The sequence below is a fragment of the Equus asinus genome, chromosome 13 (assembly GCF_041296235.1).
Source record: "Equus asinus isolate D_3611 breed Donkey chromosome 13, EquAss-T2T_v2, whole genome shotgun sequence".
NCBI classification, from domain to species: domain Eukaryota; kingdom Metazoa; phylum Chordata; class Mammalia; order Perissodactyla; family Equidae; genus Equus; species Equus asinus.
The window spans coordinates 58,185,639-58,212,676 of NC_091802.1; the positions used below are offsets into that span (position 1 = coordinate 58,185,639).

Here is a 27,038-nt window from a genome sequence, read left to right on the forward strand (position 1 = left end):
TCCCATGTGTCCCCTAGGTGACCGAGCTGCATATTGCCAGGCAGCCAATAAGAGGGTTATGGATGTGATCAACTCAGCTAGGACCCGCCAGCAGATGCTGCATGCCCAGACCTTCCACAGCGACTCCCTTTGGACCCAGGAAGACGCAGCCGCTGCTGGTGACCGGAGGCCAGCCCCCGACACCTGGATTTATCCATTGATCCAGATGAAGCCCTTTGAGATCCATATTGACGAGATTGTCACCGAGACCCTGCTGACAGAGGCCGAGCGAGGTGCTAAGGTCTACCTCACCACCGGCTACTTCAACCTGACCCAGGCTTACATGGACCTGGTCTTGGGCACGCGGGCCGAGTACCAGATCCTGCTGGCCTCCCCAGAGGTGAATGGTTTCTTTGGGGCCAAGGGGGTGGCGGGTGCCATCCCAGCCGCCTACGTGCACATCGAGCAGCAGTTCTACAGTGAGGTGTGCAGCCTGGGGCAGCAGGAGCGGGTCCAGCTGCAGGAGTACTGGCGGAGGGGCTGGACATTTCATGCCAAAGGTACGCAGCCAGAGGACTGCCCCCAACACGGGATAGCCGGGGAGGGGGACGCGCCCCCGCTCTCCTGGCTCACTTGTTAGCGCCCGTCTTGCCCCGCGCCTGCTTGTTAGAGCTCTGTCCCCGTCCCTTTTGGTCTTCACGACGGCCCTGCGGGCCTGTCAGAGTCATCCTGTTCAGGTGCATTTCAGTTATGCAGGATCCTTCCCTTTTATGCAGCGAAAACGTATAAACTCAAATCATTTGGTAGCTGTTTTAGACGATGTTCACGTAACCTCTCTCCTCAAATAGATGAAAAGACGTGTGATTTAGGCTTTCCTTGATCATTGGCATTCTCCTGTGTGGGCCACGCCCTTCTCAGGGACAGAGGATTCATTAGGGATCATTTATTTGGCATTAAACAGCCTAGTTTTTTTTTTCTTTTCCTCACCGTTGCTGGGTTTTTTTCCTGTATGCCAATGCTTCACTTTTTTTATATAGCTGAGAAAATCAAGGCTATATACTTACAATATGTACGTCTACAGTGCTGCCTGTAAATGGGTCGTAGTTTGAATCGCATGTTTGTTCTAGTTGCTCTCAGGCAGTCGTGTGCATCCATGGAGCAGCCCCCATGTGGCGTAATCCCAGGCGCAGGATCAGAGATGTGGATAAACGGGTTTAAACCTTGTGAGGAGAGCGGGATTATCCCCGCTGCTCCCTGATGCTATGAGTGCGCCGGCCTCTTGCCGCGTGGCCACTCTTCTGGTGCTCGCACAGCCAAGGTGGTTAGTCCTATGTCTAAGGAAGAGTGAACCGTGCATGGGCCCCTGAGCCACAGGTTGAGTGCATGGCTTTTTTGACTTCTCTTTGGTGGTTCAGGGGCCTGTTTTGCTCCTGAGCTGGTCCTGGAGGCTTCCGGAAGTACTGAGAGAGGGAGGAGGCAGTGGTGTTGCCTCGGCCTCCCATCTCAGATGGGAAATCCAGGCTGCAGACTGCCACGGCCACTCATCTGTGTTGTCTAGAGGTTGTCTTTGAACCCTCAGGTTGAACTGTTTTTTTCTAAACCAGTGGTTTTCATCTGGGGATATGTTCTGAGAAATACCAAAGCCCAGGCTACCCGAAACCTCCTGCGTCCAGCTCTCCGGGGGTTTGAACCCAACATGATATTTTTAAGAAACTCCCCTAGGAGATTCTGATACCTAATTTTTTTTTTTTTTTTTTTTTTTTTTTTGAGTAAGATTAACCCTCAGCTAACATCTGCTGCCAATCCTCCTCTTTTTTGCTGAGGAAGGATGGCCCTGAGCTAACATTCGTCCTCATCTTCCTCTACTTTATATGTGGGATGCCTGCCACATCATGGCTTGACAAGCAGTGGGTAGGTCCACACCCGGGATCCTAACCAGCAAACCCAGGCCGCCGAAGCAGAACGTGTGCACTTAACCGCTGCGCCACCGGCCGGCCCCTCTGATACCTTGAGAACCACTCTTACGCTTAGAATGGTGGTGCTTCTGGCCTCTTGGGTGGTTCCTCCTTCCTACTTTGAAGCCTACATGCCTGCTCAAGCAGGTGGCATTGTTTGGTGTGGGAAGGGAGCTACGCTCTTGTACTGTAGGCCCCATCCCAGCATGTGATATGGGCTAAGCCAGGCCGGGGGTCAGATGTCTCAGGCAGGCAGGGCCAGCCAGTGGGGTGGTGTGGAAAGTATTTTAGGGTTGGCTTTGTTACTTCTGAGAATAACAGTGCCTGGCGGCGGGTATTGGAGACAGAGAGCTGGACAGCGGGAGAAGCTTTGAGCTTCAGAGAGGGTGTGTATGTACACATGTGGCTGGGGAGCTGCACACAGGCACGTCTAGGCTCGCTCCTTGTCTGCACTGTGGCTGGACCACTAAGGGGTCCCTTTTCACTTTGGTCCCCCCAGCTCAGCCTGGCCCATCAGTTCTTTCTTTTTTTTTTGTTTTTTTTGAGGAAGATTAGCCCTGAGCTAACATCTGCTGCCAGTCCTCCTCTCTTTGCTGAGGAAGACTGGTCCTGAGCTAACATCCATGCCCATCTTCCTCTACTTTATATGTGGGACGCCTGCCACAGCATGGCTTTTGCCAAGTGGTGCCATGTCTGCACCTGGGATCGGAACCAGCGAATTCTGGGCCACCGAGAAGTGGAATGTGCGAACTTAACCGCTGCACCACCGGGCCGGCCCTGGCCTATCAGTTCTGACTGTGCTGCGGGTTGTTTCCCTGAAGCTGTGCTGATAACGTGCAGTGACTCCCCAGTTACCGTTGAAACAGAAGCACCAAACCGGCTTTTCCAGTGTGTCTTGCCTTTTCCCGGATTGGCATGCTTCTGCCACTCCCTCCCTCCCACCCTCTGTGGGTGGGGTCCTGCAATCTCGGAGTGCTGGGTCCATGGGGAAGGCCAGGAATCCCAGGGCACGTGTACCTGCGTGTGTAAGAGAGAGAGAGAATTGGGGCTGGAGTATGTAGAGAGGGGCTTCGTATAAGCAGAGGGGGCATCACCCTAAAACCAGGAGCTGGAGGTCACAGGTCACTCAGTGCTCAAGTGAGAGGCCAGGGTCCTTCCCTTCTTAATAGCTGTGATCTTTGTGGGAGTCTTAAGTTGGCCCCTTTTCTGGCTCATCTCTTGATGGTCACTTCCCCCGAAGCAGTCTAGGAGAGACAGCCTATGTTGTATGAGCAGGCAGCCCAGATGGCGGCATGGATTTGGATAGTGGGAGCGGTGGACCATTGTCTGTCTGCCCTCTGCAAGGCTGGTGCTGGGTACAATGGTGTGTCTGCCTGGGCGTGTCTGTGTTTGAGCCCCGGAACATTCCTGCAGATGGCTGAGTAGCTGATACCACGATTCCCTTTCCCAAGTTCCTGCAGGACAGGCCTGGGCTGATCTCAGCTCCTTGTGCTTCCAGAAGCTGTGGGGCAAGGAAATGAGCCGGGACGCTGTGTTTGTTGCTTCCAGATCCTTGTGCCTCGGACAGTATTCCCTTTGTCAGCACTGCACCCCCGCCGGGGGTCAGGCACTGGGAGGATCTGCGTTGAGCCTGCTGGTGGCCCCGTGAGTGTGGTGATGTGAGGCAGCTCTGCCCGGTCCCTGCCCTTGGGACGCTGACAGGCTAGGTGGAGAGAAACAGCCTTCTCGGGGGAAATGACCACCCCAGCCACCAGATGCCAGTGGATAGCAGTCCAGTCCAGTGACAGGAAGTTACAGGCGCTGGAGTGTATTCTTTAGCATCTTCTGTCTTATCAGGTACTGTTGGGAAGTTGGAGCAGCAGCTCCACTACCTTGTTGGGAAGAGCACATGTGGAAGCATTTGTTGGCGCAGTGCTGGTTCTGTTCCCTGGGCTGGGTAGAGATGCCGCCCGGGCACACTTCGCTAATTTCTTAGCAGGCTTGAGTGTCTATCACATCTTAATAAATGGGGCTACTTCAGAGAACCAGAGGAACCTTCCACTATTTAAAGGCATGTAGTAGAGACTTCTTTTGCAACATGGTTTATCTGTGTAGTTTTTATTTGGATCTTTTCAAAGGACGCCTATTCAGAATACTAAGGAGACCCCGTGTGTGCATGATTTGGTGGAGAGGTTACCACACTTGGAGTCTCGAAGCCTTGTTCTCAGCCCAAATTTACTTTTGGCAAAGATGGAGGGACCTGGTTCAACTTCCATGTAAAATGGGGTGACAGCACTGGGTCATGCATTCGAGTTTCTGTAAAATGACTATGCAGTTCATAGGCGAGGAGAGGCGCCCTGGGAGCCGTGGACACTGAGCACACAGGGTGGAGGGGCTCTGTGCATCGCAGGTAGACGACTGCTGGACGGGCAGTGGGTCCTGGATCCTAGGTGAGGAGAGGTGACCTCATTGCCTGTCCTTCTGTTGCTGCTCTCCCTGTGGGTCAGTGAAGGGGGACCCTGAAGCTAGAGGTCTTCCCTGCAGCTTCATGGCCTCTGGAGGGGCCACTGCGGAGTGCAGGCTGGGTGGGGGTCCATGTTAGACCCCAGTCAGCTAGCAGCTTTTCGGGTTTTCGGTTTGTCAGTTTCCTGTTGCCTGGCCCTGCTCCTCACCTGGTAGGCATGGTGGGACAGGGTTCTGGGAGTGGGGGTGGCATTCGGACTCCAACGAGAAGTACCTCGAATGCCACAGGAGACTCGCTTGAATGGACCCTGAGGATTTTATTTTTTCATATCTGCTTTCACTTATTGTACAGATGTTAAGTGCCAGGCACTGCACTTCACATGTGTTAGCTCATGTAATAATTTTTTTTCTTATCACTGAAAGTTTGTACCTTTTATTTATTTTTTAAAGATGATTTTTTAAGAGAAGTTTTAGGTTCACAGCAAAATTGAGCAGAAGGTGCCTCCTGCCTCCACACCTGCACAGCCTCCCTCATTAGCGACATCCCCACCAGTGGTGCATTTGTTACAATTGACGAACCTCCCCCAGAGTCCGCGGCTTACATTAGGGCTCATCTTGGTGGTGTACATTCTGTTAATTTGGACACGAGTAATGACACGCATCCACATTACAGTATCCTACAGAGTCGTTTCACTGCTCCCAAAATCCTCTGTCTCTGCCTGTCCACCCCTTCTTCCCGCCACCTCCTGGTCACCACTGATATTTTTACTGTCTCCATAGTTTTTCCTTTTCCAGAAGGTGATAGAGTTGCAATCACACAGTCTGTAGTCTTTTCAGACCGGCTTCTTTCACTTAGTAACATGCATTTAGGGTTCCTCCATGTCTTTTCCTCACTTGATAGGTCATTTCTTTTTAGTGCTGGATAATATTCCATAGTCTGGATGTACCATGGTTTATTTATCTCCTGCTGAAGGACATCTTGGTTGCATCCAGGGATTTCCCTTTTAAACCTAGGCCTGGTCAAGAGCAGGGCACAGGGGCTGGGAGCACTTGTAAGCGCTGTGTCTACCATGTGCCAACCAGCTAACCTCTTGAGGTCCTGAGAGGCAGGAGCTTGAGGAGAGGCTGAGCGCGCGTTGAGATGCGTCAGGCCCAGCTCGCGTGTCTTCTCAGGTCCTGCTCCGCGGCCAGGAAGCGAGCGGAGAGGTGCTCTACTTCAGGGGACTTCTTGCTGGGAGCAAGAAACATGCAGCTTTCCAGGCCTTGCCCCAGCCCCAGCCCTTCACACAGGGGCCACGTCTATGCTGGGGGACACGGGCTCTGCTTACAGGCGTACATTTTAGGGAAGGATCAGAAAATGAGTTTTAAGATGTCGATTTCGGTGTCATCTGGCTGCAGTATTCTCGTGTTAGCGCAGTGTGTGTGGCTAGGGCGGGGCAGGGCCACTGGATTAAGAGATTTCTGGCTCATGCTGACAGAGGACTCTGTTAATCATTGTAAGAATTGTCACTATTTTTACTGCCTTCCCGATAGGCTGTTTGGCATAGTGCCCAAAGGTGAACTTGTGATGAGAGCTGGGGCAGCTCCACCCTGTTTGCCCAGGGCCCACGTGGGCACCTCTCACCTGAGACTGGCAGGTGTGCTCCGGGGGCGGTGCTGTGCAAACTCCTCGCCTTAGACTGAAGCGTGCCCCAGCCTCGGGGCCTCTTGGAGTGTTTGGTGCTGATCTGTTGTCAGAACAGGCAGATGCTTATCCATTTGAGGATAGGACCGTGATGTCTTCTGTCCCCTCTTGTTTTCATAGGGGTCTGAGAATCCTCTGAAATTTATTGCAAAATATTGTGGGGGAGGTGAGGGCAGGGTGCGTAAGTTTGAATTTTTCTTGGAGAGATCCTGAAAGAAGGCCTCTAACCTGAAACGTTCACAAGCTCCTGCTTCAGATCCTCAAAGCTTTTTAATACTTAATTCAGTCCTCGTTTGTTGGAAGAGGCATTATTATTATCACTTCATTTATTTTATTCAAACAAATATTTATTGCATGCCTGCTGTGTGTGTGCCCAGAGCATGCAAGGCATTGGGAAGAAATCTTTGGGAACAGGACAGACTGACTCCCTGCCCTCCTCAGGCTGATGGTTTCATGGGAAGCAGACAATAAGCAGCCAAATCTGTTCAAATACAGGGTCAAGTACTGTAGTGGAAAGGGTTCTGAAGAAGACTGAAGCAGGGCCGGGGATCCAGGCCAACAGGCTCTTTTAGATGGGGGTCAGGGAGGGCCCGTCTGAGGAGGTGACAGGGAACACAGACCTCGGACAGTAGAGGACTAGGCAGAGGGAACCAAATGTGAAGCCCTGAGACCATCTAGGCTTGAAGAGCAGCACGGGGGCCGGAGCTGCCAGAGTGGAGTGAGGAGGGCTGCAGCAGTGGGCATGAGACTGGAGGTGGCCGGGGCCTGTGGGGAAGGGCTCAGAGGCCACGGTGAGCAGCGCTGTGGGGAGCCTTTGAGTCGTCTGCTTCGCCCTTCAGAATGATGCTGGGCCTGCGTGGAGGAGGGAGCGTAGGTGCCAGCAGAGCAGAGGCGGGTGTCCACTGTCAGAAGAGGAGACTGGAGTGTCAGAGCTGAGAAGCAGCGGAAGTCTTGGGGCTCCATGGGCAGCCATGTTCTGCACCCTGCTGCGTGTGCACATCGTGGTGAGAGACAGGCCCCCGTCCTCCTGGCACCCCGCGTGGCGGGGCCTCTCCCTGCTCTGTGAACTGCCGTGTTCAGTGCACTCCCTCGCTCTTGTTCCTGCTGTGAAGGCTGTCCCTACCTGGTGGTTCCTGGAATGGGAGAGATGTTGGGCCCAAAGGTCAGGCCCTGGGGAGAGGAGTTGGGACTTCATAAAGGTTTATGGCTTGGCTAGGAAGTGTGGTGTTTCCCGACAGCGAGTCCCTGCCCTGGGCTCTCACCTGTGCGTGTGCTCACTCCAGCGTCCTGAGCAGCAGCGCAGGTTTGACCCAGAGCTCAGAAGGGTCTCTTGCCAAATGAAGACTTCCCAGCTGTCCTCAGGGCACAGACCAATGGCTAAAAACTCCTGACTTGGTGAGCTTGAATCTGGAAGGCCTGTAGTCCCTGGCGGCCCTGGCATTCACCTGGAGCACTCTGGGGCGTGTGCTATGTGAGGCCGCCTGCAGTGACGTGGGGCACCCTTCTCTGGGCTTCCCGCACTGCACTAATGCCATCTTGTTGAGGCTCACCCACAGGCGCTGGTCTCGCCATTTATGGTCTTTATCTTCTTTTTGATGGAGAAGGATTGCAGTGCAAATTAGACTACAGGGGTAGCTGGTGGGGTGATCGCAGGCCTCATCAGGTGGCCAGCATTACCCCTTTAATCCCGAGTGCTCACCTCAAGTCCAACCTAGGCCCAAGAGGAAGCCAGCCAAGCCAGGCAGAAGTGGCAGGGAAGAGAGAGGAGACGAGGGATAGGTGCAGACATGCGTTCCCGACGGGGCGATAGTGCCCCCGGGAGGCGAGCCTGGTTCCTGGGGAGGGTGCTGAGAAAATCTGCGTCTTATGATGGACATACATATGTACGCTACACAAACAGATGCACTGTGTATCTGTGACAGTAAAATTCCATTTGGGGGAGGCGATTAAGAAAAACAGGTCTGGAAAAGTTCCTTCCCATGTCACCATGTGGGTATCAGGCCTCCCTGCTTCTCACTCTCTCCCGGCCCCTTCTGGGCAGGCTTGGGAGAGCCGGCTGGACAAGTAGCACTGAGCAGACCCAGTGTTTTTAAGGGGCTGATTTTGGCATCACAAGAGTGGGACGAGTAACAGCAGGGAGTGGAGCTCTTGCCTTTCTGAGGCTGGTGGAGCTCTGGCTTCACCTCGTCTCTCCCAGCTCCAGGCTTTTGTGGAGAGGTGGCGAGAGGGCAGCTGAGCCTAGTGCAGATGGGGGGCCATTACGGTAGAAGACAAGCCTTGGCCATTTTACTTGCATCTCCCTGGGCATCTGTAGCAGTGTGCCAGGGGCCAGCCTGTCCACCCCTGTGGTCTCTTGAGAATGGGATAAGGTGAGCCACGTGGTTGTCTGCACAACAGTGGCCCGCTGGGGTGGTACAGTTGATCGGGCAGTACAGTTGATTGAGCGATACACGAAAGCAAGCAAGTGGCTTTGATGTGGCCCCTGTGTGTGGGGGGGGGGCAAGCACATTACAGGAACAGGCAGCAGAGCGTCGTCATCTCTTACCCAAGATGTTCTTGGAAATGCTCTTGCTCTGAGTGAGAATTAGGAAATGGCCTTCTATTTTAGGAGCTTGGTGTATATTACATGTTGTTGATTCACTTATGATGATCTTGCGCGCCTGTGGGCCCTGTGAAAGGGTCTTGTTGGCAGAGGAGAGACTGAGGGTGGTGGGAGGGCATGAGGAGGCTGGCCCTGAGCAGGGGAGTGTGGGCCCGACTTGGTCACACTGACGTTAGACTGGGTTTCCTGGGCCACGCGTTCTTGGTGCCAGTGAGGGTGCAGTGCGGAGAAAAGGACAGAGGTCAGGCCCAGATGTGGGCCCTCGTAGGAGGAAGGAAGCCCAGGGTAGCACGTGTCCTTGGGAGGTTAGGTTTGGGGGATGGTCTTTTTAGGAGAAGTAGTTCTGATGGGGGCTGGCCTGTGATAGCAGGCCCTGTAACTCAGGGAGGGGGACCGAGTTGGGGCAACAGGGTGCAAAGTAGAGGACCTTCCTGTTGTCTGTCACATGACATTTTAGGATTCTGAGAGACCTTCATTACAGAAATGTCACCATGGTGTTGTCAGAGACAGCGAGTTCCCAGGGCAGGGGGATGAGGCAGTACCCACTGCCACATGGCTGCTCATCCCGGGCCTGCTTTTTCTCTGACTGTGATAGCAGCTGGCTCATTTCCTAGCAAAGAAGGGGAAACAGAGTTCTCTGGACAGAAACTTACAGGGCCCCATGGGTTCCCTCCTTCATTAGCCTCTAGTGGACTTGGCCTGTCCGGCCCGGAAGTCCCTGAGTCCCCAGCAGGGACTCTCACTTCTGGCACCCCTTTGGGCTTCACAGTCTTTTATGGTGTGTCAGCAGCCTGAAATAGGGAGAGTTGCGTGTCCCTAGGTAGGAAGGGCCCAGCTTGTCTTCAGGTAGATACAGAATGGAGTAGACTTGTTCTTACCAAGTGCCTTTGTCATCGCCGTATCACAGCCCCACGTCTGCTGGCTTAGATAGAAAGGATTGCTGTTCCCTAGCCTACCGTGTTAGCACGGCAGTAGCTTCTATCCTGAGAAGCAGGTAGGAAGTGAACTCCATAGGTTGGTGCTCATGGAAGGGTGCCGGAGCCTCTGGCCAGAGTGGGCTGTGAGTTCCCATGGCCAGGATGTGGCTGGGGCAGTTCGGAGAGCAGAGATTAGAGGCCCTGAACTCTCTGGGAGGGGCTCTGGTTAGCATTGAGGGGGGATGTAAGAGCAGGACCTGAGCTCGGGCATCACCAGGTTCCCTTTAAGAACCCACTTCTTGTTGTGCTTGGGGACAGAGGGCCCAGCGTGCAGTATGGCAGAAGACAGAAGAGCCCATCTCAGCGAGCCGTCCCTGGAGTGCCAGGCTGCCCCACAGACCCTCGATCCCCAGCAGCACCTGGGGCTGAGGCAGTGTGTCTGCAAGTAGAGCAAGTCCTGTTGTAGCCTGTCCTCTCGGGCTGCAGCAGCCGTCTTATCACCGCAAGCCCAGTGCTGGGCCACTTTTCTCTTAGGTTGAGACGAGGCGTGGAGAGGCGTCCAGCAGATGCTATGCTCATTTCCTGTCTGCACGTTTCCTTTTCCCTGCAGGCCTCTGGCTGTACCTGGCAGGGAGCAGCCTGCCCTGTCTCACGTTGATTGGCTCTCCTAATTTTGGGTACAGGTCGGTTCACCGGGACCTGGAGGCCCAGATTGCCATTGTGACGGAGAGCCGGGCCCTGCAGCAGCAGCTTCACCAGGTTAGTTGGGGCAGTGGGATTTCCTGGGGTGAGTGGGGGTGTAGCTGCGTGCTCAGCCTGCCTGTGTCACTGGGTCCCCTGAGAGCTGACTCTCGCCGTGGTCTCCTGCCAGGGATTGAGAGCAGAGTCAGAAAGTACCAGAGTCATCACAAGTGTGCCTATGGCAGGGATGGCTGGTCATGAAAGAAACAAAAGGTGGTATTGCTGGGCCATCCTTTGAAGTCAAACACACTCTGACTGCTGCGGCCTCCTCCCCCTGCAGGGGCCACTTCACATCCTGGGGGACTTTTGCTTTCCCCGCACAAGAAGAGAACACTGTTTTCTCACTGGGATGGCAATACAGCGGTGGTTCCAAACCTCTTCTAAGAATGCACATCACCTATGAAAGGGTGCAGAGGGTTAGGAGCCAGGGCTACACAGGACCTGGGCCTGCTGGGGAAGAGCTTCAGGCAGCTTCCAGTCATTTCTGAAAAGACCAAGGAGATGCTTCAGAGTTGGGGGAGGGAGAGGCAGGAGGAAGGTTGCCCCCCAGGCAGAAAGGATATGCAGGGAGCCAGTGTCTTTGCAAGTAGAGACAGAGACCAGAAAAAGAGCCAAACCTTCGAAGAAGCCAGAGTGCCGGTGCACAGATGATTCACAGCGCTCACGCACTTTGGGGGCTCCGACCTCCCGCTCACGGCTTTGTCTGCCCTTGAGGCGGTGTGCACCGTCCTTTTGCACTGCTGACTTGGACTCCATTTCATTTCACAGTTGTCTCACTTGGTAATGATCTGGTTTGGGGTTGAATATACGGGAGGTGGTGGCGAGTGCCTGGAGGAGTGCCCAGCCAGGAGCACAGTCCTTTCGTGGTATGTTCGCAGGGTCTGGAGGTGGGCGGCCTGTGGGGCCCAGCAGAAACTCATGGGCTGCCTCTGCCTCCCAGCCCTGTTGGGATGGCGGTTGGGCAGGTGGGCTCATTTTCCCTTCAGGAACGCCAGTGTCTTGGTATATCTGTGCCGTCTTTCTCATGTTCCTGGTTGTAGTAGGACTTCCTTCCTTGCAGCCCTGAGAGGGAGGAGGCAGGTGTTCTTCCCGACAGTGGGGGAGACGGGACCTGAGAGCAAACCAAACTTGCTTTGGCTGGCTCCACATGTTGGTGTGGACTGGTGATCGAGCACAGGTGGCCCACTGAGGACCCTCCCGCTCTCCTTGGAGGAGAGTTCTCAGAGTGTCTGGTCAGGTCTGTGCTCTCAGCCATTTGGAATTCTGGAGAGCAGCCCTTTCTCCCAAGCCAGGGCTGGAGAGTTACAGGGGTAGGGGACCCTGAGCCCCATGCCTCTGGCCGGCTGGCGACCCACCAACAGGTCCCCAGAAGCAGGGGAGAGACCCCTGTTTCCTCACTGGGATAGGAAGGCAGTGGTCTCGGCCCTCCTTCCATGAGAGGAGGATTTTATTTTCTGTTTAGAGAATAACAGAAAGTTGCTGTGTCCGTTAGTGCCCTTCTATGAGTCTTCGTGTTGGATTACCTGCGGCAGTGCTGACAGACTTCTGAGCGGGCAAGCGCAGGAGTGGTGTGTGTGGAACCTAGACGACGCTTTAGGCTCGGGGTCCAGTGACCTTTACAACACAGCCTTTCCATGGAAGGTGCCAGCTTCCCGCCTGAGTCATGGGATACAGATAACACCTGCTGTAGGCCAGCCCTCAGGAGCTTCAGCTGTTGACTTTGTTAAGCTTTTATTCTCCAGTGTTTGGGAATTACTGTTGCGAAATTGTTGGAGCCTTTGTTGATGGACGAGGAAACGGTAACTGCCGTGTTCCCTGGGATCTGCCTCCTGCGATCTGGGAATCTTGTCAGTGCCTGAGTGGGGCCTTGGTGCCGGGAAGGGCTCACGACGGGCGAGAGGAAGTGGCAGCGGTCGTGCTCTGGGTGGCCAGCGGGAGAATCTGATCTGCTCAGCAGGTTTCTTACCATAGTGAGACTTCCAGCAAATGACTGAGGAAGCCCCCACAGCTGAGGTTCCAGCAGGGGACAGATGGCCTTGGAGCCAGGCTGGTGTGAAAGTACAGACCTGCAGCTTTCACTGGCCGAGTCTCCTGGACCTTTGCCTCCATTGCAGGGAGAGCTGGGTTTCCACAGATGCCTGGTCGGTGACGGTCTGCCCTGGGTCCGTAGAGAGTCGTTAGTGTGAACTGGCCTTGGGCCAGGACGAGGTCTCCTTGCATCTGGGTTGATTTGGGGGAGCAGGTCCCCCAGGCCTGTGCACAGGGTCCTGGTACTGGCTGCTCTCCCCCACTTCCTGAGTAAGGGGACTGAACCCACATCCTGGATCTTGAGAAAAGCTGGGCCGGTTGTGGTCAGGAGCTGCTTTCCCAAATGACATATTTGGGATATTTTCTTTTTCTTCCCAAACCTGAATCCCAGGGGCTTTTGATTGTGGGAGGGTGGCAGTTCATGCTACTGCAGCTCTTCCGTTCTTCAGAGACACATTGATTTCTGTGCCTTTGAAATGCATTTCTAGATAATTCTGCCTGTATACTTATATACTAGGACTGCAGCCACCCTCCGGAGAGGCCCGTCTGATGCCTGATCCTGGGACTGCCCAGCCACACAACCTGCCCACAGCCCAGAAAGTCCCTAAAAGCCCTGCTGCCCGGGTCCCTGCTCTCAGAAGCTGCCTCTGGAGTTCTCCTTGGGATCCAGAGAAGGGCCCTGTTTGTATCACTTTGGGCACTAGGAATGGGGAGATATTTTTATCAGAATCCGAAGTCCCTCCCTGCACTGAGTACGTACAATAAAAACTGAAAGCTTCCTGGTTTTGTTCAGAGAGCACGGTTTACCACTTGTGACCCCAGAACGACTCCCTTGAACGGCATTGTAACCTCGGTCAGCTGACTTCCTTCTCCATCCCTGTTGTGGAGTCTATGAAGAAAGTTAAGTGTTTCTGGTAATTTAATTGAAATCTTGGCTGTGTATTCATTTGAAAACATAAAGCTGGAGCCGGGTCTGTGGAGACTTCTGCAAACCAGCCCCCTGAGACCAAAGCTGGCTCCTCTGTCAGGCACATCTAGCCGGGGATGGGGTCCTTTGCAGAAGCAATTAGGAGGCTGGAGGGTTAGAGCTGGGATGGAAAAGTCTGGAAGTGCAGCATGGACCCTGGCCTCAAGAGCACCTATTTCACGACAAAGGGGTGTGAGTGTGAAAAATGTGCAGGAAGAAATGAAGTCGAGACCCTCGATTTCCCCACCCTTGACAGAAAAAGCAGTGGACATACTCTGTTGTGTTCCTCCATTCCGTTCTCTCTGGGTCAGAGGAGTTTGCCAGTGACGCGTCTTCCGTTTCTGCCTCCAGAGAAGACAGCGTGCAGCTGCCCCACGGGATGGGGCGGCATTGTCCCGGGGTTTCCTCTGGTGCTCCTGGTCCTGCAGTGGACAGAGTGTTCTCACAGCCATTGCCGTTGGATCCTCCCCATAGGATGGGAGAGTCGGTATTTTACAGATAAAAGGACATATGATTCAGAGAGGGGCTCACAGCCCTGAGTGGTGGAAGCGGTGAGAATCGCATCCCCTGCCTGCTGCCTGCTGCCCTTCGGAAGCTCCATCAGATCCCTTCTTACCGAAGGCAGCATGCAGCGGGTGTAAAGAGAAGTTTCTTCTCTCAGAGATGCCAAACACACTTTAAGATAGGCTTATATAAATGTTTTGTAGCTTGTTTTTAAATATGAAAGTAATGAATGTTCATTGTAAAAATTAGGAAAAATTAGAAGACACTAGCCCTTTCATGCAGAGATGATCACTGAAGTCATTTTATTATTCCCTCTCTGACTTTTGTTGTGTGTGTATGAAAAGGTATAACTTGCTTTTTTAATGAAATTACTTATATCTAGCATCTTTTGCTTAATAGATTGTGCATTTTCCCATATTATTAAATAAGTATTCTTCTAGAACCATGATTATCTCATGATGAATGCTGTTTTGTCATATGGGTTTATTATATTTAATTGGTTGTTGGACATTTAGGTGGTTTCCAGTTTTTCCCTGTTATAAATGTTGGTAAATGTGGTCAATATCAGTATACAGACTCTCAGTGCATGGTTCTGAGTGCATCGTTATTGTCTTGGGATAAACTCCTACAAGTGGAGCTTTTTAAAACTTTTGATACCTGTTGCTAACTTGCTCTCTAGAAAGATGGTTCGATTCCCCTTTCTGTCCACAGCATGCGAGTGTCTCCTGGGCCTTTGTCAGCACGGGGCCGTGACGTGACAAAACCACGTTTTGCCAGTTTGGGAGAAGAAAAACTGTCTCATTTAAAAAATATCTCATTTTAATTTGCACTGTCTCATTTAGTGAGGGTGAACTTTTAAATATTTTTTCCACCAGCTGTATTTCTTCATCTATAAATTGCCTGTTGTGTACATGGCTTGCTCTTAAAAGTTTAGAAGCATGGGCTTCTTAGCTTTTCTTTTTCTTTTTTTTTTTGAGGAAGATTAGTCCTGAGCTAACTGCCGCCACTCCTCCTCTTTTTGCTGAGGAAGACGGGCTGTGAACTCACATCCGTGCCTATCTTCCTCTACTTTATACGTGGGACGCCTACCACAGCATGGCTTGACAAGTGGTGCCATGTCCGCACCTGGGATCCGAACTGGCAAACCCTGGGCCGCTGAAGCGGAACGTGTGCACTCAACTGCTGCACCACTGGGCCTGCCCAGGTTCTTAGCTTTTCTAAGGAGTGTTTTGCGGGGCCTGGCCCCCCCGCCCCAGTGGAGTCTCTGGGCTGCTTGACATGCGAGCTTGGGGCCAGCAGGCATGTCACCGGGTGCTGGAGGAGACCCCTAACTCCTGTTTGTTCCTCTTTCTCAGGAGCAAGAGCAGCTGTACCTGAGGTCAGGGGTGGTGTCCTCCGCCACCTTCGAGCAGCCGAGTCGGCACGTGAAGCTATGGGTGAAGATGGTGACTCCGCTGATCAAGAACTTCTTCTGAGGACGGACAGGTGCTGGCTCGAGGGCCGCCCCAGCATGGTTTTCCCAGGACTTCACTAGCAGGGCGGTGGTTTCCGCTTTGTCTGGGGTTCCTGGGCTCCAGGGCTCTTTGGTCCTTTTGTTGGTTCCATTCCGAGTGGTGTAATGTCTCAGGTCATGGATGGTCTTCATCAAAGTTTTTGAAACCTAATGCTAAATTAGGCAGCTCTTTCCCCTTCCATCAGGTGCTGCCTCTCCCTCAAGTGCCCGGCCTGGCCGTGGTGGGGTCAGCACATGCAGTGCTCTGCAGCCCTGGGGTCAGGGCCTCATGACGCGGGGGTGCACAGGTGGATTCCGTGTTCCCCTTCTCGAGGCTGAACATGGTCCAGAAGGCAGGAGGAATGGGGGGAGGAAGCGCTTTTGGTTGGGAGAGTGGGTCTGGCCTGCCGCCCTGGCCAGCTGTGCTTGCTGGGATGAGACCGCCAGACCTCAGGGCTGCTGCCTCAGCTCCCTGACGTTTCTGTGACATGCACTTACGGAGCTGTGATGTGCTCCATGCTGGCCACAGGTAACAGGTCACGCTCTACCTACTCAGAAGGAACCTGCCGTTAGTGGTGGAGGTGGCTGCTTCACCCAGAACTGCTGGCTGTGTCCCACAGTGGGACGTGAGTAGGCCTGACCTGAACTGCCCCTTGGCTGTCAGGACACCAGGAGGCCGGCAGGTTGCGGCTGCCATTAGAGATGGGGGTCTCTCTGTTCCAGATCCCTTCAGACCCTGACCTCACCCCTAGATGGCCCCACATGGGATCAGTGTCCTGGGGCGCTCTGGGTGGAGTTGTCCTAGGCCGTTCCAGGCTCTGCTAGTCCAGCCCTCACTGGGAGGTGAGGATGGGAATGGTTGGACCTTTGGCTTGTGGGGAAGGGGGAGAGAGAAAGAGTCACAGACAAGAATGGAGGCGTGTGTGGCTGGTGTGTTTTCAGCATTGGCTCTCTGTTGGCGGTGTGGGTTCCCGTGGTTCCTGGTACCATGGTTCTCCTCTCAACCTCATTTTTTAAAAAAGTGTATTTTATGTCATCATTTAGTTTTTCTTCAGTATTTTAATTTTTTCCAAATAATGTACAAATTTAGAGAGTAAAATACTAAAAGACCAACAAAATGCAGCTGTCTCTGGATCTCTCTCTCACTCCTGGCTGACTCAAGAGTGGGGAGCCTTGGTTTTGGCCCAAGCAGCCTCTTTTGACTCTTTTATCTGTTTCTTATGTTTACACATGTTCATATTTCTACAAATGTGTATATTGCTTTTTTCCCCCTAAAATATAAACGCTTAAACAAAAAAAAAAACCCGAAACATTATACCAATGTCACACCTGATTAAAACGTTAGCAAGAATTCCTTAGTATCATCAAATACCTGGAAGATATTCACAATTCCAGTTGCTTTGTAAATATTTTTTATTTCACTTTGACTTTCCCTTGGGTTTGTTCGACCTGAGGCTCCACATAAGGTCTATGCCTAGTGATTGGGTGATGTCACCTAAATCTCTTTTAATCCGGTTCCCTCATTTTTTCCCCTTGCAATTTATTTGTTGAAGAATGAACCTCATTTTTATTAGATCTGCTTAAAAGGTTTTTGTGTCACTTTCTCACAGCAGGACATCTTTAGAACACGTCATGTGTATTTATCAACAGCCAAGGTGCCCTGCCTGTGTGTCTCTCTGCCCAGTCTCTCCATCATCAGCTGCTTGAACCTCGCCCAGAGAAAGGCCTTCCAGAGAGAAGGCCTCGGCCCCAGGGCATGGCAGTCCATCCTTTCCATCCCTGCATCCTGCGTGTGGCCTCTGGAAGAGCCTCACGTGTCTTCCTCTGAGGGCTGGTGGCTCCGACAGTCACCTTCCTGGGTTCTAGAAGGCCGTGCTGGTCTGGCCCACCCAGCCATGCTGTGTGCATGGGGCGCTCCAGTGCTGGGTGCACCTTGTCTTATTCCAAGAGTGCCTGCAGCCTGTCTCCGCAGAGCCGGCCAGATCTGCCGGTTTTAGGGAACCGGGTGGAGTGGTGGCCACAGCCACACTGCCCTGGGGCAGCAGCACATCACTTAGCACTGTTTGCCTTCAGACTAGTGATTACATTGTCCTGGGGGACAGTTAGACCAGAGAAGCCAAAAGAATGTGCCAGGGCACTGGGTTTCTGTTTGGAGAGAGGTTTTCAGTAAACAGCGTGTGCATTCCTACAGATTCTGTGGGACCAGAGTCAACGTTGTGCCACAGCTGGCTTGAGCAATCTGTGGCCGGCTCCCTCCACACTCACTCAGCTCCTCCCTTTGTCTCTGTTCGCTACGTTCAAGACAGTCCTGGCAGGTTCTCCCACCCAGGAGTGCTCCCCGAACCAAGGCTCCCCACTCTTGAGTCAGCCAGGAGTGAGAGACAGATGCAGAGAGTGGCCTGCTCCAGGCCTCAGTGCTTTGAGATGCAAAGCGGATTTTGTCCCACCCCCTGTTTTCCCCATCACTGGTTTGCAACCCAAAGGTGAATCATCTCTTGGAAAGTTTGGATATAATTTTGTCAGCTAACCACAATATGTACGTGTGGAATAAATTACTGTTTTATTTCAGGCTCTAAAGGCAAAATTGGAAAACCTTCCCGTTTCGTGGTTATTACCAGGGATTGAAAATGAGTTGCATGGTGACCACTGGCACTTTTATCTCCTGTGGTCAGAGCAGTGGCTCTCCTGTCCCTCCAGCCTGGACATGAAGGGCTGCAGTGACCCCTCCTGGCCAGCAGAGGTGGTTGGCAGCAGCCCGGCCCATCGGCCACAAGTCCTGCCTTCCTCGCCAGAGCCGCAGAGGGGCGGATTTTCCAGGCCACAGGGAGGGAGGCTTTGAGGGAGGTTTTTCCTTCTCCCTCTTAGTGCCCCTGGGCCCCAGGATTATTGTGAATTATTGGCCTCAGAATTTGGGCTTCCAAGACCTCTTCTTTACCCATGGTTTGGGTGAGAATACTCAGAAAAAAGTTTTCACAAAACTTCAGGATCAAGTTGAGCTTAGAATGAGCCCAGGTATTCCTAGGGGGCTCCCTTTACTCTGCTAAAAACATGAAGGGTGCCAGCCTGTGGGCCCTCTGAAGGCTGTCTTATCTGGAGTTTGTGGGCCCTACTAGCTGCCTTCCCTGTGCCCCTGAGTTTCCAGTTGATCGTCTCCTCTTGTCTACCCACTACCCTAACCCTCCTTGAATGGCAGCCCAGTCGCTTTGCTGGAATGTCCTGCATCAGCCATGGAGAGTCAGACAGGTCTGGGGCTCGCTGGTCTCACTTCTGCTGAGATCCTTCTGGATACAGCTAGAAACAACCTCCTACCAGTCAGATTGGGCACCTGAGGTCTCAGCCAGGTCTGTCCCTGGGCAGCCCCAGGACCAGCACCACAGCAGATGCTTCTCTTGGGGCAGGAGCCCAGGGAGTGAGGGACAGCTGCTTGGCTGCCTCTCATCCCTTCCCCGCTGGCTCGTGGGCAGGCTGTTGCTGACCACCTTGGGCAGGAGGCTGTGTGTGCTTGTGGACTGCCTTTCCTTGTAGGACACAGTTGTTTTGCTTAGCCCCCTCTCCCTGGATAGCTTGAGGCCTGAAGCACAGATGGGCTGAGGGACTTGTCAGCAGGCACGGGGGGCTCGGCCTTCCTCATCCCACCTCACTGCTTGCTCCCCGATTGCAGTTCACTGCTGGGAAGCCTGGCTTGTTGGGAAGTCACGATTTCTTGGCTGTGGAGCAGCGACCCCCTACTTTTAGATGGGGCACACCCTCTGATAAGCCCTGATCCCTTTCCCCTGCTCACCCCAGGCAGCAAGTTAGGCTGCTCGAGGCAGACACCACCCAGTGTGGGAAGTGAGAGCTGATGGCGAGGGGGAGGGGAGGGAGATGGAAGAAGATGAAAATGCTGCCCAGTAGGAAAAAGAGACTCTGGACTTGAGCAATTTAGTGTGGAAATCAGAGGCCTGGGACCTCCCAGGACACACACATGTTTGACGTGGTCCCTGAATCTGTGTTCATTATGTCCTGTCTCAGCCATTTCAGAAAGTGGGCAGTTGATGGGGAGGCGCATCTGCTACACACACATGGCATCTCTGTGGATGGGTTTGTTCTTCAGGATCCCGGGGTGGGGAGGGACCATTCCCATCATTGAGGAAGGCTTTCTTGTCCTTGAGAGAAGGCAAGGTGTGCTCGGGGATTGTCTGTGTGGAGATGGCAGCTCCCGTTTGTGGGAACGCCCTGGCCCCTCATTGCTGGGTCGTTTGCATGTGGCATCTGGCCAAGGGTGTGGTGCCACACCTTCATCCCATGTGCTGCTTGTGGGAAAGAGTAAACCCGACTCACCCCTCTAGGAAGTCAGGATTTAGGGGTTTGGTTTCTGGGGTGCTTGTCCCAGCTGCTGAGAATCGGGGCCTTACCACCAAGCCTGTGTCAGACCCCTGGTGGCCATCAGGCACCGAGCTGAAGGCCAGCTGAAGGGAATCAACGGGCACAACTAAGTGACTGCATTGTTTTGATCCAATCCGCACCCCTCTTGCAGGCTGCCCTCCACCCTTTGGCTAGTCCAGATGTGCACGGTTATAAAGTGTTTTGATGATTTAGGAGAACAAAAAGCAACTATGAGTTCCTGTAAAAATAAGTGATAATTGCAAAGCTGGGTTTCTAACTGTAAATTGGAAGCTGTGGTAGGATCTGGCCCAGGGGAGCCCGGGCCTCGAGGCAGGACCCAGGGAGCGAGCTAGACCTGCAAGAGCAGTGCCACAGCTGCCAGGATCCACTTTGCTGCCTTCTCTTTGGTCTTCAGGTTAAAGGTCCAGACGTAGGTGGGGCCTCGGATGCGTGTTTTGTACACAGGACACTCATATATGTTCTTGGTCTCCATGCGGTCCACAGGAATGGCCTTGATGAAGATGACGGGCATGGCTGGCGTCAGCTCTTTTAGCCGAGCTTCAGCGATGACTCCGGTCTGGGTGTCCCAGCGGGCTCCTGTGGGGACAGCACGGCTGAGGGTCAGGGTGGCCTGTGGTGAGGTGACTGGTTCCTGTCTGGTGTGCTGGCTGTGATGGAAGGGAGGGGCTGGAAGGGAGAGGTCTGGCCTTGCACTCCCACCCCTGCAGAGATAGGCTAGTGCCCCTGCGACACCGGCTTGGGCCCCCCTCCTCCAGAGAGCTCAGGCCAGGTGCTGGACTGGCACAGGAATTGCTAAAGATGGAGTTGCAAAGAGGACTCCGTAGATGACTGCACGCTGTGACTGCCCAGGTGTCTCGCCATGCTCCGAGGAGCAGCTCTGCGTAAGGCTCTTGGTCCTGTCGTTTACACGGGCTGTGTTCAGAGCCTCATCTCTCAGCCTTCTTAGTTTCAGTGGCAGGAATCATAACTCAGCTGACAATTACAGGAGAGTCCCTTCATATGGAATGTCTAAACTATGTGTACATACACAGTATAAATAATTACATGTACGCACATATAATTGTTACGTGTCTTTAGCCAGACTGCTATTATTTCTACTCACCCTATTTAATGATATTTATATTTCCTGTCTGTAGTTCCAAAATAAACATGGAGAATGTCTGCTGCTGTGCTTGTCTTTGGTGATGTGGGAATTGGGGAGCCCTGAGCCTTTAGCCAAGCCCTGACACCCCCACACGTCAGGGTGACGTCAGTCGCTGAGTAAGGCGGAGGTGTGTGGTGGAGTAGCTGGCTCTGAACTCGGAGTGGGTCTGAGGAAATGGGCCTGTCTGGCCTCTGCTCCACGCAGGACAAGGCTGATGTGGGAGGGGACTGAATGAGCGCCTGGCCTCACTCCCCTCCTGCTGCTAGGTCCCGGCCACAGCGGGGGACTAGGACAGGAGCTGGGCAGAGGTGGGCTCCTGGACATCAACCCTCACCCCAAAATGCCCATCTATCCTGGGCTCCCTGCTCCAAGGCCTGGGAGGGCTGAGTTCCTCATCACCCCGAAACAGGCACTCACATCTGAGGATAAGCCTGCCATTTTCAGCAGAGCAGATCCAGGCTGGTTGCCTACAGTGGCGTGTTTTTGGTCACAGCCTCTCAGCACATTCTCAGAATCATGTCACCTGTCTCACAGGCCCCCGTGAGCGCCTCTCTCCCATCCTGCCCCCTCACAGTACGCACACAGCCTGTCTTTGCCAGAGCTACTTTCTCTCTTCCAGCCAAGGAGGACTGGCTCTGGAAGCTTCCACAGACTGGCCCCCTTGTTACCTTCCATGAAGAGCCCGTACACATAGGAGCCCTCTCTGGGGGGAGCAGTCATGTCCTCCCGGTTCTTCTTGGTCACTTCCACAGACAGACACATCTTGTCCAGCGGCCACTCATTCTTCCTGGCCATGGACTGCATGATGGCGGTGAGGAAGGACTGGGGGTTGAAGAAGCCAGCCAGCCACACGGTGGTGGGCAGGGCAAAGTCTGTTGTCCAGGCCTCGAGCTCCTGGAAGGAAACGTGAGCAGGCATAATGCTAGAACCTTTTGTGCGCATCTCAGCAGAGCGCCAAGAGGGCCCTGGAGATAAGAGATCAGTGCAGTTCGGCCGCCTGCCTGTGACGTGGCTTTACTGTCTGGCTCCATGTTAAATGAGGGAACGGGAAGAGAAGGGTCAAGGAAGGATAGCTTAACTTTGAGGACAATCTGGAAGCCCAAAAAAGGCTTTTGCTGTCGTCACCTCGCCGCTTTTAGAAGGCAGCTAACCTGATGGGGGGTTCACAGGCTTTTGAGCTCTGTTAGAGAGAGCTCTCTATATTTGTGTTGATGGAAGCTGCTCTCACTCTAAGCTTACTGTTTTCTTCCTTTAAGAGGAAGTGCCTGCATTGTCAGGCGTCTTTGTGGCGTGGGCCAGGCCCTTCCGGCCCTGCTCTGACAAAGGCCAGGCCAGCAGGGGCCTCCAGGCCTCTGGGCGGGAACATATGTTCCCCCTTCGCAGCCATGTTCCTGCCGGCTCTGGGGGCGGGGTCTGCTGAGTGTCCCGGCAGGCAGCGACTCCTATGGAAAACTCTTACCCTGATGCGGAGCAGCAGGTCAGCATACCAGGCCGCTAGGCCCATCATGGAGGGATAGGCCCGGGCCACCCACGTATCGGGCACAGTGTCGTAGAACAAAGCCGTGGACAGGTCTTCCATGTCGGTCGTGATGGTCAGTTCCCCCTAAGGGACACACAGATGGAAGTGCCTAGGGTCCTAGGCTGTGCCTCTCGGCAGGGACGCAGACCTGGTCAGTTGTGTGCCTTGTTTGACCTGCTCTTGGCAAGGTGGGAGAACCCCCTCCCTGCCCCCTGCGTGTGTTGTGAGTTGTTGAGAATGTAATTTGACACGGAGTGTGGGTCAGTGTGGGGCCTCTGCAGATGCCCCGCGGTGGCCACGCCAGCATTTCCTGCCAGAGAACAGTCTAGATGACCTCCATGGCCTGTTGTGGAGCACCTACAACTCTAGGCCAGGGAATGCAGAGGAGGCAGTGGCATAGTGAGCCTGAGGGGCCAGGCGCCCAGTGGCCTGGGCTTTATTGTTTGGTTTGTGGCCAAGGAGGTGAGTCAGCCTGCGGCCGCCGGCCCACTTCCTAAGTCACGTCCCCGGGGCCTGGCTGACCCATATTTTTTTCACCTTCAGCCCCAGGTTCAGCTCCTTCAGTGAACGGCGCATTTCATTGGTTAGGATGTTCATTCTTTCACATTCTTGAAAGGCGACTACCACGTAGGGGGTCTTTTCAGCTGCTTTTGCCATGATCTCGGCCATGTTGAACGTTTCTGGGATCTTCTCTAGGATCTCGTCCAGCACAGCCTTCACCTGGAAATCAGTCCCAATAAGTCCCGTCATGCATCTGCACCTGCCAGCCCTCCCCCAGCGTCCAGGTCAGGTAGCTGCCCCAGACGTTCATAGCTCCAAATCTGGGAACAAAGGGAAGTGGAGTTGCTGAAAAATCAGGATCATGGAGGTGCAGCCCCACGTTTGACAAGGAGAAGGGAATCTTGGCCAAGAGGCTTTGATGTTCTAGTCCCATTGTCACGGCCATATGGCTGTGGCCATGGGAGCATCAGGCTTCCCTAGCCTGGTGCCTTCAGACATCCTGAGATGTGCCAGCTTCCTTCCCCCATCAGATCATCTGGCAGTCGTGGGATTGTGACCTTGTCCTCCATGTGGGCTGTCTGCAGGGACTGTGCTGGTCACACTCTCTCAAGGGGTGGCCCACATGGGGTCACGTACACCATGCCCATCAGTAGATTTCTGGTTTCAATCATCAGATCTAGGAAAGGTCCCAGGGCCTCATAGCACTGAGGGTTTTCCAATCAAGAATTTGGTCTGCTTACTGGGAAGCCCAATACTTAGCTAATTTTTAAGAGAACTTGTCCAGAATATATTAAAAAGTGCAAAGGTGCTAATGCCTCATGAGATGGCAGAGGTGACCCAGACAGGTGAGGATTTATTGAAACATTCTCCGAGCTCTCTGCTTCGAGTGTTTGTGGGATCTGCCCACTGTTACCATCTAAGCTCATCTGGAGGACTGTTCTGTTGTGTCTGGAGTGTCCTGTAAGGGCCACACTTGCTCTCCCAGGACTTTTGGCTGCTGCTCTTGTGCTCGCTGGGCAAGGTTGGAGGATGGCCTGCACTCTTCCCTGGCACCCAGGTGGTGAAGTTAGAAGGCTCAGGGAGGGTGGCCGGCCGAGATGCGCCCAAGTACCTGAATATCTCCTGCCTCTCTAGGCCCTGGATACTCTTGCTGAGCCTACATCTGCCACTGGGACCTGTTAGCCAGCCTGCAGGCCCAGCCCGCGAATTTCTGATTCTGAGGTCTGGGGTGGGGCCTGAGTGTGGGTGCTGACAAGTCCCCACTGGGGTGGACTTCACGACCCCCAGTTCTAGGCCCTGCCCTTTTGCTGTCGCTGGATGGATATTAGGGTGCCTGCCTTCTCCTCGCGAGAGACTCCTGTGCCTGCTCCCGAGTCGGTCTCTTTGGGCTGCATTTCCAGGACAGTGCGGAACAGCTTCTCTGAGGTGACCGTCAAAAAGCCAATCTCTGCGTTGGGGTGCAGGCCGTACAGGTAGGGACTCTCGGGGGGCAGGTTCTCGTCAATGTATTCGTGGTAGCTCTGAAAAGGGGCGGTTGGTAAGCAGGCTGCCAAGGTAAAGCTGTGCAAGCTGGAACCTGTGTCCTCCGTTTATTAAGCATTTCTTACTAGAATGTTCCACCCACGTCTTGCTCTCTGTACAAACCCCACTGGTCCTCCAACCTGCTTTTTGGACCGCCCCCCTTTGCTCCCCAGCTACATAAAGGAAGTTTCCACTCTCCCTCCCCAGAGGCTGCATTTCAAGCCCTCTCTTACTTTGGAGTCCTGGCTTCTTGCTCAGTTATTGATATTCTGTTTGTGACGCACGACTCTCACAGGGAGCCAGCCCGTACGTCATTAACCTCTGTAGTGGCTGCGTCACAGAGTGAGCTCCTGTTTCGTTTGTTATCGTCCCCGAGAAGCAGCTCCCTCACCTTGTAATCCAGGTTGGGGGGTATCTGAAACCCCGGGGCCAGCAGGATCTCTCCCTCCAGCATCTCTGCCCGGATATACTCCGCCAGGTACGTCCTGCAGAGCCGGCGGTCCCAGTCATCCGTGATGTGGCCGCCGTACATGATTTCCCCGAAGAGGTAGCGGAGGTCGTCCCAGGGCACCTGAAGGAGCACGGAGGCGGTTAGGGGAGGGTGCCCCTGCCCGGCTGTGTCTGTACGAACGAACGTCAGGCCTAGGGGCTCAGCTGTCGTGTGAGGGCCCTCTCCTCCACAGCAGCTGCTTCTCCTCTGTCACCCCTGCCTCTTCCTCGCCCACCAGGCCTGCAGGCTCACCTGTTGCCCTCAGTCCAAGGCGCACCTTTCCTCCCTGTGCCACTGCCCTTCAGTCTGACTCCGTTGGCCAGCTGCCCTTGTCACTCTCTTTCCCCTTTGGCTTCTCTCACGAGGGGCCCTCCTCCCTCTGTCTCAGACTGCGCTTCCACCCCTAACCAGTGACGGCCCCGGCCCTCCACCCGCAGCTTCCTCTGCACTTTGCATTGACAGTGACCTCGCTAGAGCTCATCTGCCAGAACCCCGAACTCCACACGTCCACCCCCAGCCCCAGCTCACTCTCTCTGCCTGTTCCTCCCTCTGTTATCCATGCTCAGACGTGGAGCCATCTGTGACTCTTTCCCTTTGCTGTCCACTTTCAGCAAAAGCAGTTTAATTCTATGTGATTGGGTGTTGGCTCTCAGGCACCGCGTATCTTTTTGGCCATGAGATCCAGTTAGTCGTATCTTCAGATGCACGATTGAGTCTTCCCTCTGAGCCCGGCTGAGGTCGCCCGGGTCATTCCTTGCTTGTTGCTCCATTCCCAGCAGCTCGTAGCCACGCGTGCCTCTGACGGGGCTGCAGCGCGGTGAGCTTCGCACAGTAACTTACCGACCAGAACCTTGGCTCCCAGGGCTTAGAACACGGGCCACAGTGGGCAGTGCGCACGCGCTCAGCCTGCCACCGCCAGCCCCACAGCCTGCCCTCAGCTACTGCCACTGCTCTCTACCTCCCTTGTGCTTCTGCCTTCTGCCCTCAGCCTGAACGCCCTCTGAGCCGCCACTCGCCAAAACGCCACTCATCCTCTGAAGCCAGCTCAAACGCGGCCTCCTCTACAGAGCGGCGAATGTGTCTCTCCGGCCTCCAGGCCCCTGCGTGTGGCTCCTCCTGCACTGGGCTCCAGCACAAGTACTCGGGAGCCACAAGTTAATTCCAAATTTCCCAGCAGCCGCTTGGGAAGAGTGAAAAGATCACCCCAACAGGCAATCAGCAGAAAAATTAACATGGTATTTTACATTCTTTTTTTGTACCAAGCTTTTGAAATCCAGCAAAAAAAAAAACACCCCAGGTGTATTTTACCCCCCCAGTTTGGACGCCCTGCCTGTCACGTGGGACCTCGCTGCGTGCGCCGGCCCGTCAGTACGTTTGCACCCCTGCGTTTTCTCCAAGGATGCAGCTCCGTGCGTGCAAGCAGGGCATTCGTGTAAGGTGGTAACTGCACTGTGCCCTGCCTAAAGCAGCTGTCTACCAAATACTCGCAAATTAAAGTTAATTGAATAAGAACTTGATGAATCAGTTGTCTGATTTGGTCTCATGAATTTATACTCAAAATACTAGTATTCTCTAAATTGTCATTTTGTGACTTAAAATTTTTTCTTTTCTTGGTTATCTTGAGTATGAGCTGAGCTGCTGTTTCTGCATTTTTCTTATTGGCTTTGGGGACAGCTGCTGTTTCCCTGTGAGAAATAGCTGGGTTGGGCACACGGCCCTCTGCCTCCCTGGCCCCCACGACCCACCTCCTGGGGACAGTCCTCCCCGAGGGCAGGGAGGCAGTGGGACTAACTACCAGGGACGGCTGCCACCCGTGTTCGCACACCTGCCGGTTGAGATCCCTGAGTGCTCATCAGAGACGCAATGCCAGGCCTCTCCCTGAGGGTCTGAGTCAGCCGGTCTGGGTTTGACCAGTGCTCCAGGGTGGGAAGCACTGATCTATACTCCTTGGTATCGGGAGGACGGAACGGGCCGTGGGATGCAGATGACATCATCACAGGGGGTTACTTCACGTGGGCTCCCCGGGGCCACGAGCTCGGATGAAGGAAGGGCCACGTGGTACAGGCCTGGTGCGCAGGGCCTGACCGCGACACTGCTCAGCGGGGCGCAGGCTTTCCTTGTGTGCCGTTTGCCCATACCCCGCTGGTCACTGGAGCGCGCAGTGCA

General features: G+C 54.0%; 2 protein-coding genes across 2 annotated transcripts in view; one reads left to right on the forward strand and one right to left on the reverse strand.

Moving 5' to 3' along the window:
* The window catches only part of PGS1 (phosphatidylglycerophosphate synthase 1), a 38,466-nt gene extending 17,608 nt beyond the window's left edge, over nucleotides 1–20,858 (forward strand). Inside the window, exons 7-10 of the mRNA XM_070483736.1 lie at nucleotides 18–539; nucleotides 10,190–10,338; nucleotides 15,175–15,304; nucleotides 20,181–20,858. Coding sequence (XP_070339837.1) covers nucleotides 18–539; nucleotides 10,190–10,338; nucleotides 15,175–15,294 — 791 coding nt within the window. The 3' untranslated portion in view covers nucleotides 15,295–15,304; nucleotides 20,181–20,858. The remainder of the gene's footprint in view (nucleotides 1–17; nucleotides 540–10,189; nucleotides 10,339–15,174; nucleotides 15,305–20,180) is intronic.
* DNAH17 (dynein axonemal heavy chain 17) overlaps nucleotides 15,358–27,038 on the reverse strand; it is a 121,213-nt gene continuing 109,532 nt past the window's right edge. The window contains exons 77-82 of the mRNA XM_014863319.3: nucleotides 24,774–24,953; nucleotides 24,199–24,381; nucleotides 22,898–23,080; nucleotides 22,301–22,444; nucleotides 21,510–21,735; nucleotides 15,358–20,273 (exon numbers count right to left, since the gene is read on the reverse strand). Of these exons, the coding sequence (XP_014718805.3) occupies nucleotides 20,026–20,273; nucleotides 21,510–21,735; nucleotides 22,301–22,444; nucleotides 22,898–23,080; nucleotides 24,199–24,381; nucleotides 24,774–24,953 (1,164 nt within the window). The 3' untranslated portion in view covers nucleotides 15,358–20,025. The remainder of the gene's footprint in view (nucleotides 20,274–21,509; nucleotides 21,736–22,300; nucleotides 22,445–22,897; nucleotides 23,081–24,198; nucleotides 24,382–24,773; nucleotides 24,954–27,038) is intronic.